The following is a 19,371-nucleotide window of genomic DNA, read 5'->3' as shown; positions in this document are numbered from 1 at the left end:
ATAGTCTTCTTCTTCATTGAGAGTTGAAATCAAGACTTATTGATAACCTTCTACTCAAACTTATCCTCCATCGACCTTAAAAGGTTTGAAACATTATCTCCTCATCTTCCTTAGCTCTTACAATCTGTTGCTTTTTTCTCAAAATTAATCCTGGTGTAATTGGATTTTTTTTTTAAATGTCTTCATTTTTTTTTCCTACTTTTGAGATTTCTTGCACTATCACCCTTCATTTTACTTCCGAGCGTGCAAAAACATGGAAACCAAAGACTTGAAAGGAAAGTTCCTACTTGTCCAATCACAGCTGACCCCCCTCAGAGAACATTGACAATTGCCTTGATAATTAGACACTTCCCAGATCCCTGGCCTGACTACCAAACCAGCTCGCAACCTGTTCCCTATACCCCCAAACACCACTGTTCAGGAATTTGAAGTGTGTCATTTTTGAAGGATGTGTTCATGGCACCATGATTTCTCCTGACTCTGCGGCCTGTAAAAGTGAACAAAATTGGAGCTCAAGACATGTAAGGAGATATTAAGGCAAACATAGGTACATTTTAAAGATTGACTCAAAGGTAGAGAGAGTGAGTTAGAGAGATAAATAATGATGTATGGCAAGCAATTTATATATATATATATGTTAATATTATTTAGTTTTGAGTTTGGATTTCTGAATTTGAACTAATGGAATGAGAGTTTTCTATGTGCTGAAGGGGTTTAATGATTAACATATAAATATTTTTGCAGTCTGGGTGATATCTTTTAAAAGAACTGTCAAAATGATAGTTTCAAAGGTTGGTGGGAATTTATGAGTGAATAAAATAAACTTTGTCTTGCATAAAACTTTTAGATAGACATTTCTGGATTTGGGTTTTTGGGCTAAAAGGAAATACCCATGGTTTGAAAAAAAATGTCTATTTTCAGATACCGTTTGGGAAGTTTTTTTACGGTCGTGGTTGAACCTGAAGCTGGATACATAATACAGTTGCTCTTGGGAAATGGGGAAGATAGTTTAGAATTAAAAAAAACATGTTGCCTTAATGTAAGGACTTTAGTTAAAGTTTCAGAGCAGAAGTGTTTGGGTAAAAGGGTGAAAGGGGTTATTTGAAGCTGAGAAAATTTAAGCTTAGTTCTATGAAAACTTGAGGAAGACACTTCTGATTCTTATGACTGGGAATTGGAACCACAGCTACGCAGAACTCTATGTGGCATAGAAAAGGGCATTCTCTCTGGGGTGAGTACTGTAAAAGGGTGCTTTTTGGAAATGATGGGATTATATTTTTAATATGTGTTTCAAAATCTTTAACTGTGCATGATATGGAAATAGCTTGGTTTATTCTATTTTATGTTTATTTCTTTTGCATAAGAAACTTCTGTTTTATTGTTAAATCCAAACCTGTAGGATTGTGTCCTGATGTTTCAGTTAGAGATCACCTCATTCCAACCAAAATAATATAAAATACGATCAGATATAATTTCAGTCTGGAACCAGACTGGTCCAATAATAACAACAGCTGAGATCATTGCAAGAGACTCAGGGGAAAAAAAATTGGCCCCTGTCCAGATTTAAATATTGTACCATTTAGACAGTCAATGTAGCAGTAAACGTCATAGGTTTCCTCAGGCTTGCGGACACCATAGCTTCTTACACCAGGGAAGCCATCTTTGTCACCAAAACAGCGTTCTCTGGGGTTCACCATAGGGTACCTAAACAAACAGAAGTTTCCGATATGAAAAGTCCATAAAAATGAATGTTTGTACTCTTTCACATTTTACCTCAAAAAATGCTTTTGCTTGCTTGAAAAATGCCCAGAAAATATGTCATTATTTTCAGGGAAGGATATTAAAAAATGAAAAGATGCTTTATATCCAAGTTTTTTTTATGAGCCAAAGACAAAAATACTTGTTTTTTTGCTGCTCTTTATTATTAAAATCAATTGCCAGTGTGTTTCCACAGAATATCAATTTCAGAATTGATACCCTGCAAGATTGGTGCTCTGATTTTTTTCAGAGGTTTATGTATGCAATTAACTTCCTCTGAGGTAAAAGTGCTGAGGCTTAGCGAATCTAATTTTTGCTTAGGATCAGCATTCTTAGAAAGGAAAGAACTTACACTGAGCCTTTCACAACTTTAGGCTACATCAAAGCACATTGCAGCCAATTCAATGCTTTGTGATGTGGTGCATGTGGCAGCCAATTTGTACAGAACAAGCTCCTACAAGTTGTTGTCTGATAGTCCAGATAATCTATTCTTTTTAGTGTTACTGGTCGAAGGCTAAATATTGGAGAAAGCCCCTGCTTTTTTATTAAAAAATTATGCCAAAGGATCTTTTACATCCACTGGAAAGGGCAACTAAGGCCTCAGGTTAGCATCTTCTCTGAGAGTTGGTGAAATGGGACAGGCTCCCACAGAGACGTTAAAGGCTTTGGAATCAGTTTCTTTTCTATTCCATGAATTCAGGAGTTGAATCAGGAGCCCCATTTTCACACAAAGAGTGGTGAAATATGGAACTCTCATAGAAGGTTGTGGAAACTGAGTGAGTGACGGGACTGAGAGATTTCTGTAAGTCAAAGTATTGAGGGATTCAGTGAAAAGCTACCACAGATATACAAAGCAACTACAAATTAATTAATTTACTGAGCAGAAATATGGAACTGGAGGATCACCTCCTGTTGATAATATTATACTATATTAATTACTGGAACTATTGAACACTATTTGGTGTTGTTTAATGATGGCTTTGGCAGTTGTATTAATATCACCATTAAAGTAATGTTTAAATGTCATACAATTAACTGTTAACTTTATTTCTTTATTTATACTAAGAACAATGGTTATGCTTTACTTTTAACTTTGTTTCTCTATGTTACTACTTTTACCTAAGTTTTGGACCTAGGTCCCTTCGTACCTAAGATGGTGTGTGTGTGGCGATATTATACACGTTTCACTGTACTCCTGTATTTGAGTACAAGTGACAATAAAGCTTAAATCAAATCAAATCAAACTATGATCGCTATAAAGCTTATAATTTTGAGATATCTCCATTTTCTCGTAAGACCATAATTAGGGGCCATAAATATAAGATAGTGATTGATAAATCTATTAGGGAATTCAGGAGAAACTTGAATACTAAGAGCTTGGTAGAATGTGCTTCCACAAGAGTAGTGGATATAAATAACATGGGAAACCAAATAAGCAGATGAGGGACAAGAAATAAAAGGATATTCTTATCAGGTTAAATGGAAAGGGGTAGGAGTGTGCTTATGTAGAACATAAACACCAGTATGGAACCATTAGGCCTTCTTCTGTGCTTTCAATGCTTTGTAGATGACAGTTTGTTTGGAACGAAGAGACTTAGTGTATGTTTTACCTGACAGTCTGGTCAGAGAGCCAGCCTGCATCACACTGGTTGTATCCCTGTTTATAGGCTGCTTGAAGCTGCTCAGGTGAGGCGATGACAGCATTATTTTCCAAGCAGGCAATTTGGGCCTGGGTGAAGTTCAGAGAGTACCTGCTTGAAATAGCACGGTAATGGAAAACAACCCCTGTTGAGGAACATATATGCAGGTGATTGAGTTGCACCACATAAAACCAGCCACATACAGTGAATGTTGTTGAGTAAAAGCCTACTCCTCAATTATGTGAACCATAAGCTACTTCAATACTGACGTATGAGATAATAAGCTGGAAAGATTCTAAAAGGAGATGTTACGTTTGCTAAGTCTATAGTTTATAAAATATTGAATAAACAATATTCGATTCCAGCAACCTCTCAAAATGTTTTCCTCTTCCAAGCCTCATCACACACAGTAGCAGAGATGAAGTCTTACTATTGTACTATTAAACAGTAAAGTTTGTTATCATTCACATTTTGTCCAACAAGGCACAGGGGTGGGGTGGGATCCTAGACATGAACATGTTTAGTGATATTTGAATGATTGACTAGCAAGTTTAAAGGCCAGTTTGTTATTTATCGATGATTTGAAGGTGCTGGTGTTGGATTGCAGTGTACAAAATTAAAAATCACACAACACCAGGTTATAATCTAACAGGTTTATTTGGAAGCAATAGCTTTTGGAGCACTGCTCTTTCATCAGGCGGTTCTTCTTCAGGACTGGGGTGGGTGGAGGGGGAGCTGCAGATGAAGGGGGTGGCAGGGGCAGGGTGGTGAAGTGGGGGTAGGTGAAGACAGGTAGAGGGTATGATCTGGTTGGTCAATGGGAGGGATAAATCCGGTTGGTGAGAGGAAGGAGTGGGAGGGAGGGAGGGGGAGGGGCTTGGAAGGGAGTCGGGGGATAGTAAGGGAGGTTACTTGGAATTGGAGAACTCAATGTTACATCCTCCAGGCTGTAGGCTGCCAAATTCCAAAGGCTGTGGAAAGTGTACTATTTTGTATGGGGCTGGTGTTCGCAGTTTGAGGTAGAAGTTTCCTTTCCCTAACTGATTTCCTATCCACTGTGTATTTCCTGATGCAAACTACAAATAAACATGTAGTCATAGAATCATGCAACATGGAAACAAACCCTTTAGTTCAAGTTGTTCATGCCAACCAGACATCGCAGTCTGACTTAGTCCTTTTGCCAGCATTTGGTCTATATCCCTCTGAACTCTTCTTATTCACATACCCATGTCTTTTAGATGTTGTAATTATATCCACCCCCACCATTTTCTCTGGCAGCTCATTGCATACAAGCACCACCTTCTAAAAAAAGGTTATCCCTCAGGTTCCTGTCTAATCTTTCCCCATCCCCTTTAGTTTTGGACTCATCTACCCTGGGGTAAAGACTTTGGCTGTTCAGCCTATCCATGCTCCTCATGGTTTTATGAACACAAAAGCTCCCTCCTGAGTCTCCGGCATCCAGGGAAAGTAGTTCTAGCCTATCCAGGCTCTCTCTATCGTTCAAACTCTCGAGTCCCAGCAACATCCTTGTAAATCTTTTCTGCACCATTTCAAGTTTAACAACATTCTTCGTATTGAAGGGTGACCAGAATTATATGTGGTATTCGAAAAGTGGCCTCACCAATGTCCCGCACAGCCACAACATGACCTCCCAACTCTAAAACTTAATGTTAAGACCAATGAAAGCAAGCATGCCAAATGCCTTCTTCATCACTCAATCTACCTGTCACTCCACTTTCAAGGAACTATGCACCTGCACCGTTAAGGTATCCTTACTTTTTTAAATTCATTTTCGTGACTTGCCGTAGCAGGGCTAGGAATCATAACCTGAGATTTGCCAGTCATGTACCACAGCCACTAGGCCACCACACCTTCCTCTACAGTCTCTGAAATATCACCAAATGATGGCAAATTTGTTGTTGTATCCATCAAGCCAATAACTCACCGGTTGTAGAAACTGGGCTGATAGGAAATATTGGTTCTAATGTTGCACTCCCTTCCTCGATCATTAATGTTTGGGTGATGAGCTCAGTGACTGGGGTGCCAGTCTCTTCTGGAAGAGTTGTTAGCTCCTCAGGCACGGTTGCAAGGACTTCTGGAGCAGCTGTTGCCACAGCAACAACCTCCTCAATAGTGGCTAGACTCTCCCCTGGAGTCACTGTGACTTCTTCAAGTCTTGCAGTTGCTGTCAGCTCTTCAGCAGGTGTAGACACCTCAGCAGTTGCTACCTCAGAAAAGGTGACTTCTGAAAGGGTGACCACCTCAGTTACTGCTGATACAATTTCAGGAGTGGTTAAATCTTCGCTAATTGTTAGGTTTTCAGGTAGGTGTGTAATTTCAGCAACAGTAATTCCCTCACTAACAGATGGAACGGGTTCCTCAGAAGGTGGAATGCTGCCGGTCCCTGGAGTGAGAATCTCAGGGACTCTGGTCACCTCAGTTACTTCCTCAGTGAATGGAAGAGTCTCTGGAGTAAAGGGACTAAGCGTAATAATATCTCCTATTGCTTCTTTGTCTACAATTGGTTGTGTGAAGAATTTCTCTACCCTTTCAGTAATAGTTTGAATGGTAAAGGCACTTCCTTCATCTGTAAATAATTCCTCTGGCTCTGTTGCTGGATAGATAAGTGGAGTTTCTGTTATTGCTTCAATATCAACCTTTCCTGTCAGAAAAGAAACATGTTGAAGAGATTAGCAGCAAAGGGAAGATTAAAGGAAGGATCCTCATTGCATTAAATATTGCAAAGATTAACATCAAATTGAATTATACATCAGAGTCCTAACAGTCTGAAGTTCTTATACCAATGTAATCTTAGCTTCTCTAATTACGTGATTGAAATGCAGGCTGAACAAAATTCATTAGAATACATGTCATGGTCCATTTTGGTTCAATGGAGGATGATTGTTAGCACCAAGCGCTAGGGATAAAAACTATGTTTGGCACATTTTTAGGTAATAATAATGGATGTTGCACATGGAGCTGATTGGAAGGTCTGATACTTGCTGTCGCACTGAGCAAACCTCATCCATGTGCCCTGCGGGCATTACATTACTTTAACCGTACTCACTAATGGCTGCAGCACCTGTTATAGAAACCCAGGCAGAGCAACTCTCAGCCATGGCTTACCAATTTAATGCAGTGATAATGAAACAGATACTGGAGCCCATACATCTGTACATGAAGACACTATGTAAAGGGATGGGCGTTATATATGCTCCGGCATTTGTCAACATTTAGCCTTGTGACTGATAATCAAAGGTAGAGTAATAGAGTTGTGCAGCACAGAAACAGACCCTTCAGTCCAACTCATCCATGCTGACCACATATCCTAAATCAATCTAGTCCCATTCACCAGAATTTGGCCCATATCCCTCTAAACCCATCCAGGTGCCTTTTGAAATGTTGTAATTGTACTAGCCTCCACCTCCTCTGCGTGAAGAATATGCCCCTCAGATCCCTTTTATATGTTTCCCCCTCACCTTAAACCTATGCCCTCTAGTTTCCCCTACCCTGGGAAAAAGACCTTGACTATTCACACTTTCCCTCATTGTGCCTTTATTTTTAACCGAACTCATTCCCTATAGATTAAGACAGACACACAGACCACATTCGGAATGAGAGGACTGCCTCGTTTGGTTAGTTTCAAACCCAGATTCCCTGAAGTGAAATTGATAGCGCAACAAAACACAGCAAAATTTTGGCAAAAGAATCTGTTTCTCATATCATCCTAATATTTAAATTACTGCATTGTGAAAGTGATTATAATCACTTTTCGGTATTGTGCAATGTCCAAAAATAACCAATTTTTTTCAATTGAAGTAAGCTTTAGTCACCAATGCTGTTAAGCCCCATAGGAGAGTTATGCCCACCACACCTCTCAGACTGTTCTGTTAACAGATTAATCTATTATTTTATAACTTTATCTTCTCTGCATCTTAGTACTTATAGGGTTTGAACATTTCTCTTGGTTTCTTTCTCACTCTTGGAGTAAGCAATTTATTTGTCTCAGCTTTGAACGCCTTCATGATAATAACCAAATCAGCCAGAAATTCATAATCTCTTACCACTGAAGCAATAGGCATCATGGCGGGTGCTTGGATCAGGGTATCCAGTTTGGTTGGCGTACCGGTACACAGTTCTTACGCCGAGTAGGTTGCCACCACAGTTGGGTCTTCGCTTTGTGATAGGGTACCTGACACTGCCATCAGCAAGCCAACCAGTATTGCACTGATCCATGCCATCTTTCCATGCCATGTATAATTGTCCTGTGGTGGCTAACTGGGCACCTTTGTCAAGGCAAGCTTCCATTGCTTCCTTAAAGGCATATCTCCCAGTGGTGGTTGTGTAGAATACATTACCTAGAGATGGAAAGGCGAAAAAATGAAGTTGATCAATTGAGTTATGTAAATATACCTCAAATTCCAGCAAATAGTGTCTATAAAAGGTTGTATGTGATAAACCAAAGCACAACAGAGTGCTCAACGTCAACGCAAACCCAATCCTTTCAGATGGATCAACCAATGACCTTGCATTTATAATCTCTTCTTTCATGTTAGAAAGTTAATTGCCTCTTAATGCACATCCACCTGTATTATCTATTGTATGACAATGTTTCACTCATTCTTAATTACTTAATTTCAAATGCATGGCTTCTAAACTGAAATCACAGAGGTAGTCACCAGTTTAAACTTACAATCAGGTTTGCTTCTAAGCTGGTAGTAACATCATCTATGCTAAAACCACTTGTGAAACTTGATATTGAATAATGTTCAACATTGTATGTTAAATACTGTAAAACATAAACTTGTGCTTTTCCCATCTGGGAAGAGAGGATTGGTAATGCCTACTGTTATAATGCTCCATAATGCTTTAATATAGAAGAATACTTTCAACTTGCTCTTCGAATGAACTGTTGTGCAAAATGAAGTTCCTTTACATTCACTATTGGGTGGATATAACTGTACCCTTTTTGGATTGAGTAAGGAATAAGGCAGGAGATTGTTCTATCAGGCTTGACCGTCCCCTTACCTGTCTTGTTCCATTGCTATTTGTTTATAAAATGCAATGACCATGAAACATTTTGAGTATCCAGCACTTATTTGTTTACTTTTTGAAAACTTCTAACACATTGAGTTCACCTTCTGCACATTGCTGTGTTCTGGGTGTAGAGCATTCTATTGATCTGGAATGAAATCTACATTTTGCATTCCATTTGCTGATCCTGAATGTAGGATCCCACACAGATGCGACAGAGAAATTTACTTGGGTCCTAACCGGATAAAACTTTGAAGCCTGCATTTAGGACAGAAATCTTCATCACAACTATGGTCCTCTTTAAAAAATGTTATCAATCCCTGGTAAGGCCAACATTTGTTGTCCATCTCTATTTGCTATTGAAAAGGACATGTCCACTTGTTGTCACTTATAGTGACCTGGATTCAGCAAAGGTATGACTATAATAATTCACTGAATGTGAACATCGATCATAAAACATAAGAAACAAAAGTCATATTCAATTGGAAACATCAACCCTATTTCTTTTTCCATCATAGTGTCAATATCTGCTGAGTTTTTACAGAGCTTTCTGTTTTTAAATTATGCACTGCATATTGTATATAAGTTACTGATAATTCTCTCCATATACATTAATAATATTACTTCTGTATAAGACATATTCTCTAATCGGACCTGCTCCTTTTACTGTACCTCTGGAATAGACTTCCTACAAAACAATGTTAGATGATGCACTATCATCTAGGATTGTAGTTGTGTGCTAACCCTTCCGGTTTTGTGGGGTGAAATTCATTCATGTGGCTTGTGGGTGTCCCCAGTGCAGGAGACAGGGCACCACTGTGAGTTAATTGGTTGCTCAGCAGCTGCTGTTAGGCACTATGTTTCAATGTTAAAACCTTTGCAAAATGTTAATTTCCAAACTCATACAGGGAAAGTAAGAACTTATTGACTCAAGAGAAGGGCCTGATTTGTGAACAGGGTTGAAGAACTTCTGTTTTCTGCTAATTACCAGTTTTTAGTTAATATTACAAGAACAACATTAAAGTAAGTTAAAGTTACTGAAGTTACATTAAGTAAAATAGTTTAATATATAAGTGAAAGTGTGGCAGAGCAGCCTGGCCAAGTGGAAATCGTGTCCTGCAGACACTTCTCATGTTGGTGGCAGGACAATTAGAGAGCTGTTAATAAAACATAGGGGTTATAAGCTAATTTAGTAGAGGTGTGGAGTACTACAGCGGGGAGGTTATGCTGAACCTATATAGGACACTGGTGAAAACTCAGCTGGAGCATTGCATACAGTTCTCAGCATCACACTGTAAAAACGACGGGAACTCGCTGGAAAGAATGCAGAAGGGGTTTCTGAAAATGGTTCCTGGGATGAGAACCAGCTGTTTAGAGGATAGATTGGAGAGTTTGGGACTGTCTTCTTTGGAGAGAAGAAAGCTAAGGGAAGATTTAAAAGAGATTTTCATAATTATGAGCGAGGGGGGGATATAAATGGGGCAATTCTGTTTCCACTCCTAAAACAATCAAGAATGAGAACGTACAGTGTTTCACAAAAGATGTAAATGAAAGGTGAGGAGAAGCTTTTCCACACAGTGAGTGCTCCAGTTTAAAATGCGCTAAAGTGTGCTGGAGTTGGAATTAATTGAGAAAATATTCGACAGGAGTTTGGCACAAAGTATTTGGAGAGCTAGTGCAGGCACAGTGGGCTGAATGGCCTCCTTCTGCACTGTAACAATTGTGATTCTGAAATTCTGAGATTCAGTGATCCATCTGCACATGTGCAGTTGCATCTGAGACATCCTGGAAAATTAATTTTTCTAGCCATGACTTCTCTCCTTTGTCACAATACAGTGGGCGGCACGGTGGCACAGTGGTTGTGGGCGGCACGGTGGCACAGTGGTAGTGGGCGGCACGGTGGCACAGTGGTTGTGGGAAGCACGGTGGCACAGTGGTTAGCACTGCTGCCTCACAGCGCCTGAGACCCGGGTTCAATTCCCGACTCAGGCGACTGACTGTGTGGAGTTTGCACGTTCTCCCCGTGTCTGCGTGGGTTTCCTCCGGGTGCTCTGGTTTCCTCCCACTGTCCAAAGATGTGCGGGTCAGGTGAATTGGCCATGCTAAATTGCCCGTAGTGTTAGGTAAGGGGTAAATGTAGGGGTATGGGTGGGTTGCGCTTCGGCGGGTCGGTGTGGACTTGTTGGGCCGAAGGGCCTGTTTCCACACTGTAAGTCTAATCTAATCTAAAGTCTAATCTAGTCTAATCTAATACGTTAGAGAAATCTAGTGTGCCCTTAAATGTAGCCTTTACACATGCACTCTGTCTGGCAAATAAGGTAAATAATGGGCTGGAAAAGTCAGTTCTAAAAAACAACAAACACTAACACATAGGGGTTTGCTATGAGACAATCTCCTGAAATACCAGAAAGTTTTTGGTAACTGAAAAATTGTTAAGCATACTCCAAGTATTCTACAACCATTCCTCTTAATTGTACTTGTACTTCACTGGTCTTGAGGACTTTATTTATACTCATTTACAGTTCTTCATGGTGTGAGTTTACAAACAATACATTTTCATGCTCAATGGCCACAAGTGCAATCTGCAGGTAGATTCCTGACCCGTATTGGAGTTAAGATTGAGAAGTCCCTGGAGGAGCCTGAAGATTGGCACCATTTGGCCAAACAGACCTGATGACTTTTCTTAGTTTCGCTACAAGTTTGCATCCTTCACTGTGAACCACTATGTGTGTTATCTCCGAGCAAAACCATGTTTCCTACCTTGCAGTTCTGTTGCGAAGCAATAAACATCATAAGTTTCATTTGTATCTCTGACACCATATGATCTGACACCTGGATATTCATCCAAGTTACCATAGCATCCTACTCGAGGTTTATGAATTGGATACCTAAGAATATAAATTCAAAAATAACTGTCAAAAAAATCATCATCCTTTTTTGTTCCCAGTAAATATTGGGATCCGCTATAAACATTGTTAAATGGACAAAACAGGAACTAACTGTTAGTTTCATGAACATTCTGCCATGATTCACCCACTAGATCCATATCGAAATTCTACTTCATTGTGGTCTGATAGGGTTATTGATGTTGGTAAACTCAGATATAATAATTAATCATTACTGTTGGGAGCTGAAGGAGAAAATAGGAAACATTGTCTTCTTGAATAGATGCTCGATCATCTCTTGTATGCTGCAATGTAAAATCGTTTCTACTGAGAAATACTTCTGCAATATAACTCATGTACATATTGGGGGAGTTCAAGTCTCCTTATCACTCATGGGCCTCACTGAAGCTGGCATAGTTTGGAAATTTTTGGTTGCCTCGGAAGATTTCTTTCATTGTTATATTAGTTTTACCACCATGATGTACCATGCTCCCAAAATGATAGATCACATACATTTGTGGGTAACAAGTATAATTGGTCCAGACCTTACGGTTTGATCAGCCAACCATCCTGCATCACACTGATCAAATCCATCATCGTAAGCTGCCTGCAGTTGTTCTGGTGTTGCGATGATAGCAGTGTTGTCAACACAAGCCTGCTGGGCTTTATAGAAGTTGAGGGTATATCTGCTGGTGATTGCACGATAATGGAAGACAATACCTGAAATCAGAAGGGAAAATGTGGGTATCAAACATCGACTAGAATCAACCTTTGGCATATTGTAAATTATAGTTCAGGCTCTTGTAGCTTGGTGAGCATTTTTATTGACTAAACCCAACAAATATTATCAAAGTCTAGATGGCTGATTATAATCAGGGCATGTCATAGATCTCACAAGACTTTGCTATTGCATTCTCTTCATTGCCATTGTCATTGCTGACCAAATACTGCGAACACTTTCATTCGGTCAGCTTATATATGGGCTTGGATCTCGTGTCCCGCCGAACTGGAGAAAAACAATGGCAGAAAAAGATGCCATTCAACTCCCCACCTGGACTCCAATATTTTTTCTTAGTTTTGTACACTCATATCCCAAGGGTGGACTTGAAGCATTTGTAGCATTAATTTGACTTCAATCATAATCAAATTGAGAACACCAATTTGCTTTGGCAGAGGGAGGATTGCCAATTTTCAGTATTCCAATTAGCAACCATGAAACTTAGAAGTTTCATTGAGAGTCAATTTGTTTGGCATTGGAATGTACCAAGAAACTCCAGTGATAAAAGGAAAGGTATTTTGCTTGTAACAAACATACTACATAAACCTATACAAAAAAACAGAAGTTGCTGGAAAAGCTCAGTAGGTCTGGCAGCATCTGTGAAAATAAATCAAATTTAAATTTTCAGGTCCAGTGACCCTTCCTCAGAACTGTTCGAAGGAAGGGTCACTGGACCTGAAACGTTAACTTTGATTTTTCTTCACAGGTTCTGCCAGACCTATTGAGCTTTTCCAGTAACCTGTTTTTGTTTCTGATTCACAGCATCCACAATTCTTTCAGTTTTTACTATTCCTGGCTACAATGGCAAAAATAACTTTCCAAAAAGAAGGAGAAAACAGAAAAATTAAAATAAAACATAATATTGACCTTTAACAACCAACTGTATAACGTCTTGGCTGTCCTCAATACCATGCGTCACTTCACATCGGTACACTCCAGAATCACTCGATTGTAGTTTATCCAACTCCAAGGTGGCGTCATTTGGAATTTCGTGGTAACTTGGAAGCTTGACTCGACCTTGGTACTCTTGACTGATCTTAACTTTTCCAGAGGTGGCAACCACTATGACTGTCTCTTTCCCATCTTCGCTGATTTTTGTCCACTTGATTCTTGGGGCCAGCAAAGTTGCCAAGGGAGTGTCCGGTGAGAATGATGTGGAGTCGATGAAGTAGCAGGGGATATTCACAGAACTCGCAAGGACAGCCTTCACTGGTGACTGCACAGCAATCTTCACACTCAGGGCCTTTGTGTCATCTATTATACAGAATAAAATAATGTCTCCTTACATTAGTAAATGGGCCGGACCTGGTGGGAGAATCAAATACAGGTCGTTCTGCTGCAGCACGTGTTTTGCTCATGTGAATTCACTGTAACACAATTGATGAACTGGGACACGGTTTCTAAAGCACAAACTTTTAATGCCAACACTTTATGCGCTGTTTCTAAAGTGCAATTTTTCTATAATGCGGGGTTGCACAAGAACGCATTATAGAAGCACTACCTGTATCCCATTTGTTGCCTACATCAAGAACTTTTCAAATTACTGTGTACAGATATTACAAGTTACTCAGACTGCCATTATGCTGTTGGAATTGGGTGAAGACAATCTTCTATTTAGATTGCCATGATTCTGGCAAACCCTAATTATAGTCTGGCTCTCAAGTCAGAAAATATGGAAATCTGACGCACAAGTGGACATCTAAGCAGGAGTTAAATTTGACTGTTAAACAAGGATGAACGTTTGGAGAACCAGTGCCATTGAGATCCACAATTCCATCAATAATGAGAGTCTTGTGGGACCTCACATTTATGATCAATGAGAATCCATATGCCACTTAAACCTGATCCCCCCTGGTGTTTGTGCTTCAAATTGAGTTAAGACTGTTTCATATTATAGGAGTTCATTGCTAATTTATCTTGAAATGTTGCTTACCAGAAACTTCGACTGAAATAGCCGCTGTGATGACTCGCAAGCACACAAACACTAAAAGCAGAGTGGTCATGGTTTAGCTGTAAAAGAGAAAAGAGGGAAAGGTGAGTTAGCACCATTGCTGCAGAAGAAACACAGATGTCTGTCAAAGAAGGTGGTCAATGGGGAATTATGGGGGGGTGCTTACTGGTGAGACAGTCTCTGCTTGTGAATGCTGTGAAGTCTCAGTTTATCACATGCTAACATGTAAGTAGAGTTCTTTTCATTGTAGAATGTTTTAAACATTGAACAAAAAAGTATGTCCTGAGTACTGCTACAGAGTACCAAGTGAGATTTACGACACCATTTGGAAATGGAACTAAAAAACCTTAGGAATGATACGTGACAGAAAGATGCCATTTGGCCCATCTTGTCCATATTGGCCCAAATGCCCTCTCTAATCCCATTTTTCTGCACATGGCCTATAATCCTATAAAATACAGAACTTAAGATCCACATCCAGATACTTTTTGAGAGAGTTCAGGGTCTCTCCCTCCATCACCTCTTAGGCAGCAAAGTCCAGGCATCCACCACCCGCTGTGTAACAACGTTGTTTTGAAGTGAGCATTAAGGATCTCCCTGAAGATGGAGGGAAATGACAATGTGAATTGTTTTTCATGCGTCGTACTTAGCAGTCATCTCCTTTTTCCTGAGCTGTTCAAAACCTTGTCCTGTTTAGAATCAAATTATTCAGATTTGAAAACTCCCCCAAGCTCATTGACAAGCTGATATTGAGTTAACTGATCACAATCAGGATAGAATCGATGTACTAAGACTGGCTTCTTGGCTCGAGAGAGGCTTTTGCTTATTGCTCTAATCCAGGTGAATGGGGCTTTAATACTTGGACACAGTTCAGTTCAGCTGCAATGCCCTCTTTCCCCCAAATACCCTGCTGAAGCTTGTGACCAAATAGACATGTTATGTATTTTTATATATTTTAGAGTAATCCAGATATAGTAGAAGTTTCCAAGTGTGGAACAGGTTTATTCCCAAGAGTTTTAAGATATCTCTATAATCAAAGATTTTAACACTCGTGCTTGCAGCTCAGCTTCTAGTACTTTGTGGTGTCTGTTGCTTTGTAACTACTCCCAAGCGTAAACACTCAAACACAGTAGCATAGATCTATTAGCAGACTCCAGCAGTCAGACACAGAACAATTGAATGCAACAGTGTAAATGAATAGTTACCATTCTGACAAGGATACCAGATGGCTGCCTGTGTAGCTAAATGCCCAACAATAATTTTGGGGTAGCAAGGAAAATATGGCAGATATTTACCATTCCACTTCTCCATCTACAAAACAAATTAACTACAGTTTCACTGTGAATCACTTAAACATAAAATGGGAGATTTGAAAGAAAGATTTGTAACACTAATGTTCTGAGCAACAGTTTGGGAAGGAAAACGTCAGCAGCAGATTGATGAGGAAAGGTCAAGCAACTATTAAGGAACATTTTCCTGCTCAATGTGATGAACTTGCCAATGCTGACAATCAGTTACATTGGGAATCGGGTGTACTGATCATTTTGCCAACAAGCCAAATCAATGGGTATACTGAGAACACACGGTTGATGGTTTTGTAGGTGACAAGCCTCCAATTAATTTTTGTCCAAAATATTTTTACAAATTTGAAATGAGAATTCAAAATCTTTACTGGGTGGCTCAGCTCAGCGAACTCTGGACTCAACTTTCACATTAATGACACATCAATCAGTTTGACTATAGAGTTACACAGGCAACTGCTGAATGGTGCAAGGATGATTTTAAATATTAGTACATTTTCCAGAAAAACAACTCAAAGCACGATCCATCTGGGATAAATAGGATTATTGCTGGCATATGCCAGTGCAGTATTTCACAGGAGATTCTTTCAGGATCCGGGAGGATGTTTGTCCCTCTAAGGCATGTCTCACTCTCTCCAAAACGTGTAGCAAAGTCTAACAATTTCCAGAAAAAAAAGTTCAATAACGTCTTTCATGGCAGGGAAACCATCTCTCGCTTGGAGCAATTCTGAACGTGGAATGGGGGAGAAAAGCAGCCTTGTTATTCCTAGAACTTGTGACTGGGGCTGCATCCCTCAAATATGTCCTTAAAATGTCAGGCGGAGGTTGGCAACAGGTCTGACCTTGACTGGATTTCTGACCTGGGACAAATTCACTGAATTCAGAGATCTGAATAGTACGGGTAGCTTAAGGTCCAAGCATTCCTTTATATTTTTGACTTTTTTCTTCTCACTCTTTATTCTTTCATGAGATGTATGTGTTTCTCTGTCAATTCCAGCATTTGTTAACCGTTCCTAATTAGATTAGATTAGATTACTTAGGGTGGAAACAGGCCCTTTGGTCCAACAAGTCCACACCGACCCACCGAAGTGCAATCCACCCATACCCCTACATTTACTCCTTCACCTAACACTACGGACAATTTAGCGTGGCCAATTCACCTAACCTGTGCATCTTTGGACTGTGGGAGGAAACTGGAGCACCCGGAGGAAACCCAGACAGACACGGGGAGAATGTGCAAACTTCACACAGACAGTCGCCTTACTCTTGAACTGAGACTATTTCAGTGGGCAGTTAAGAGTCAACCATATTGCTATTAATCTGGAGTCACACATAGGTCAGACCAGATAAAGATGGCAGATTTGCTCCCTAAAGGGCATTAGTGAACCTATAGGTTTTTACGACAATACGCTATAGGTGTCATGTTGACTATCACTGAAACCAGCTTTATTTACTAGATTATTTTAAGCACATCACATTTCACCAGTTGCCATGGTAAGATTTGAACTCACCCCCTGAGCCATTAGCCTGGGCCTCTGGATTACCAGTCCAATTGAAATAGCTGCACAGAAGTTAATATCCTGTCACCAAGACACCATTTACTTATACATGAACAGTATATGGACTTTGACCAGCCAGCTCAAAGCTAGTTCCAAGAGTGAGGAGGCTTTCTGAGATTCCTTTTTTTTTCTTCTTTCTTTTTGCTACCGCCTAACTGTGGGAGTGCTTATTTTTTCCGCAGCACCCATGGTGTGTGTGTGCAGGTCTGAGACACAGTGAGAGACACAAAGTGCACAAATCTTTATTCAATTTCCACCAACAGGAAGATAGGAAAACACCCAGGAGGCCAGTGACAAGCAGTGCCCTTCACATCAAAGGGCAAAAGACTCCTATTTATATCTGTCAGCCAGGGCTCCCTGATTGGCCCAGGTTAACATCCCCATTCAGGTACCTCTGACTCAACAAGATCAGCCTGGCCAACCTTGTTCCATTCACTATGCAGGCGACATTACCATGATACCACCAATGGTGTTAGCAAGCCAGATTCTGTCAGTTTCAAATCAGCTCCATTTGTTCACTGGATATAGAAAAAGGTGGCATTCTTCAATTGCATGTTTACATGTACCTACATATATAAATATTAAATGTCAGGTGTGCTCCCATGTGTGAAGTACGGTACATTGGCAATCTGCAGCTTGTGCTTTCATTGCTCAGATTCCACTTCACAACTCAGTTTCAGAGCCTCTTATTCCTCTTTGTGTCACATTTATTGCTTTTCACTGAGGGAATGTTTCAATATCATCCAGCAGGTTTCACACCTCGATCATTTCCATTGTTAAGACATTAACAATTGTTCCTTGACATATTATGATGTTGCTGCTCCTTTAACAAGGTTATGATGTCCTTAGTTTTCTTTCAGAGGGGTAGTAAACACAGAGACTCTCAGAGGGTTTTGGGGCCAATTTGATTATTGCTAACAGACACTGCCTCAGGCAAAAAGCTTTCAAGTTTTAAAAAAGAACACTTGTACAATGAAAGGTAAGTGACCAGTTCTCCCAGCTCAGCTTTTCTCTGGCTTGATTTGGTTTTAACAAGCAGTCAGGTGTGAAGATGCTGGACTCCAAGAAACAGGTTCATGCTGATCCTTCCTTTCTCTGACATCTCTCCTGCAATAAGCTGTGTTGGATTTTTCCTTTTTTTTGCAAAAGGGTGTTTATGGGGATTGTTGAAGTATTTGGAACAGCACCATTAAGTTGGGATAGTCTGTTGGGGTTCTGATTAGTTAAGTTATTCTATATTCTGTTCTCTTTTGATTGTGTTTCATTGGGTAATCTTGCAAATAAATTCTGTTTTGTTTAAAACTAAGTGGTTAGGCCGGCTGCATCACTCCTGGAATATCCACTTTACACCTACTTAAAACAATGAGCAAAGTTAGGGTTCAGGCTACTTTCTTAAAATGTTTTGAGGGTGTCTGATCTGTCCACAATATTTGACCTCTTATTTCAACCTGGTGTTCTCCACTCCTCCCTTTAATTTTAGACACCCTGATAGAAAGAGCTTGACATCTTTCTCATTGACAGAAATTCTAAACCCAAACTTTAATTACACTTTTCTCTTTTCAGAAACCAATGGATCTGCTGCATACTTCCACAACTTTCTGTTTTTATTTCCACATTTGCAATTTTTTTTGGACTTATACAGTTTAATCCAACCATTAGACTGAAGCCACTGAGTGCATTCATTAAAGGTACCAATGCAAACAAGTAAGTTTATTTATATAGAGCCTATAGCATTGTAAAATATTCCAAAATGCTTAGTAGAAGCAATTATTATATAAAATTCATAAACATAGAACATAGGACATAGGACAATACAGCGCAGAATGGGGTCTTTGGCCCTCGATGTTGTGCCAACCTATGAAGTCATCTAAGCCCATCCCCATACACTATCCCATCATCATCCATGTGTTTATCCAAGGATTGTTTAAATCTCCCTAATGTGGCTGAGTTAACTACATTGGCAGGTAGGGCATTCCACACCCTTACCATTCTCTGAGTAAAGAGCTTGCCTCTGACATCTGTCTTAAATCTATCACCCCTCAATTTATGGGTGGCACGGTGGCGCAGTGGTTAGCACTGCTGCCTCACAGCGCCAGAGACCCAGGTTCAATTCCCGCCTCAGGCGACTGTGTGGAGTTTGCACATTCTCCCAGTGTCTGCGTGGATTTACTCCCACAGTTACAAAGATGTGCAGGTTAGGTGAATTGGCCATGATAAATTGCCTGTAGTGTTAGGTGAAGGGGTAAATGTAGGGGAATGGGTCTGGGTGGGTTGCGCTTCGGCGGGTCGGTGTGGACTTGTTGGGCCGAAGGGCCTGTTTCCACACTGTAAGTAATCTAATCTAATCAACACTGAATCACTATATATTAGGGATTTTAAGGAAGAGAGAGAAAGAAAGAAACAATACCTATTCAAAACATCTCATCACAGTTCCTTGCATTTAAAATATTATTATATAATCTTTG

General features: G+C 40.0%; 1 protein-coding gene across 1 annotated transcript in view; it reads right to left on the bottom strand.

The window, feature by feature from the left end:
• The window catches only part of LOC132834273 (aggrecan core protein-like), a 109,074-nt gene that overhangs the window by 44,954 nt on the left and 44,749 nt on the right, over nucleotides 1-19,371 (bottom strand). The window contains exons 2-6 of the mRNA XM_060852983.1: nucleotides 14,029-14,105; nucleotides 12,963-13,349; nucleotides 11,863-12,037; nucleotides 11,193-11,320; nucleotides 7,466-7,756 (exon numbers count right to left, since the gene is read on the bottom strand). Coding sequence (XP_060708966.1) covers nucleotides 7,466-7,756; nucleotides 11,193-11,320; nucleotides 11,863-12,037; nucleotides 12,963-13,349; nucleotides 14,029-14,098 — 1,051 coding nt within the window. The 5' untranslated portion in view covers nucleotides 14,099-14,105. The remainder of the gene's footprint in view (nucleotides 1-7,465; nucleotides 7,757-11,192; nucleotides 11,321-11,862; nucleotides 12,038-12,962; nucleotides 13,350-14,028; nucleotides 14,106-19,371) is intronic.

This window comes from Hemiscyllium ocellatum, chromosome 39 (assembly GCF_020745735.1).
Source record: "Hemiscyllium ocellatum isolate sHemOce1 chromosome 39, sHemOce1.pat.X.cur, whole genome shotgun sequence".
Taxonomy (NCBI): Eukaryota; Metazoa; Chordata; class Chondrichthyes; order Orectolobiformes; family Hemiscylliidae; genus Hemiscyllium; species Hemiscyllium ocellatum.
The sequence above is the reverse complement of the archived record's forward strand: the minus strand, read 5'-3'. Positions and strand labels throughout refer to the sequence as shown.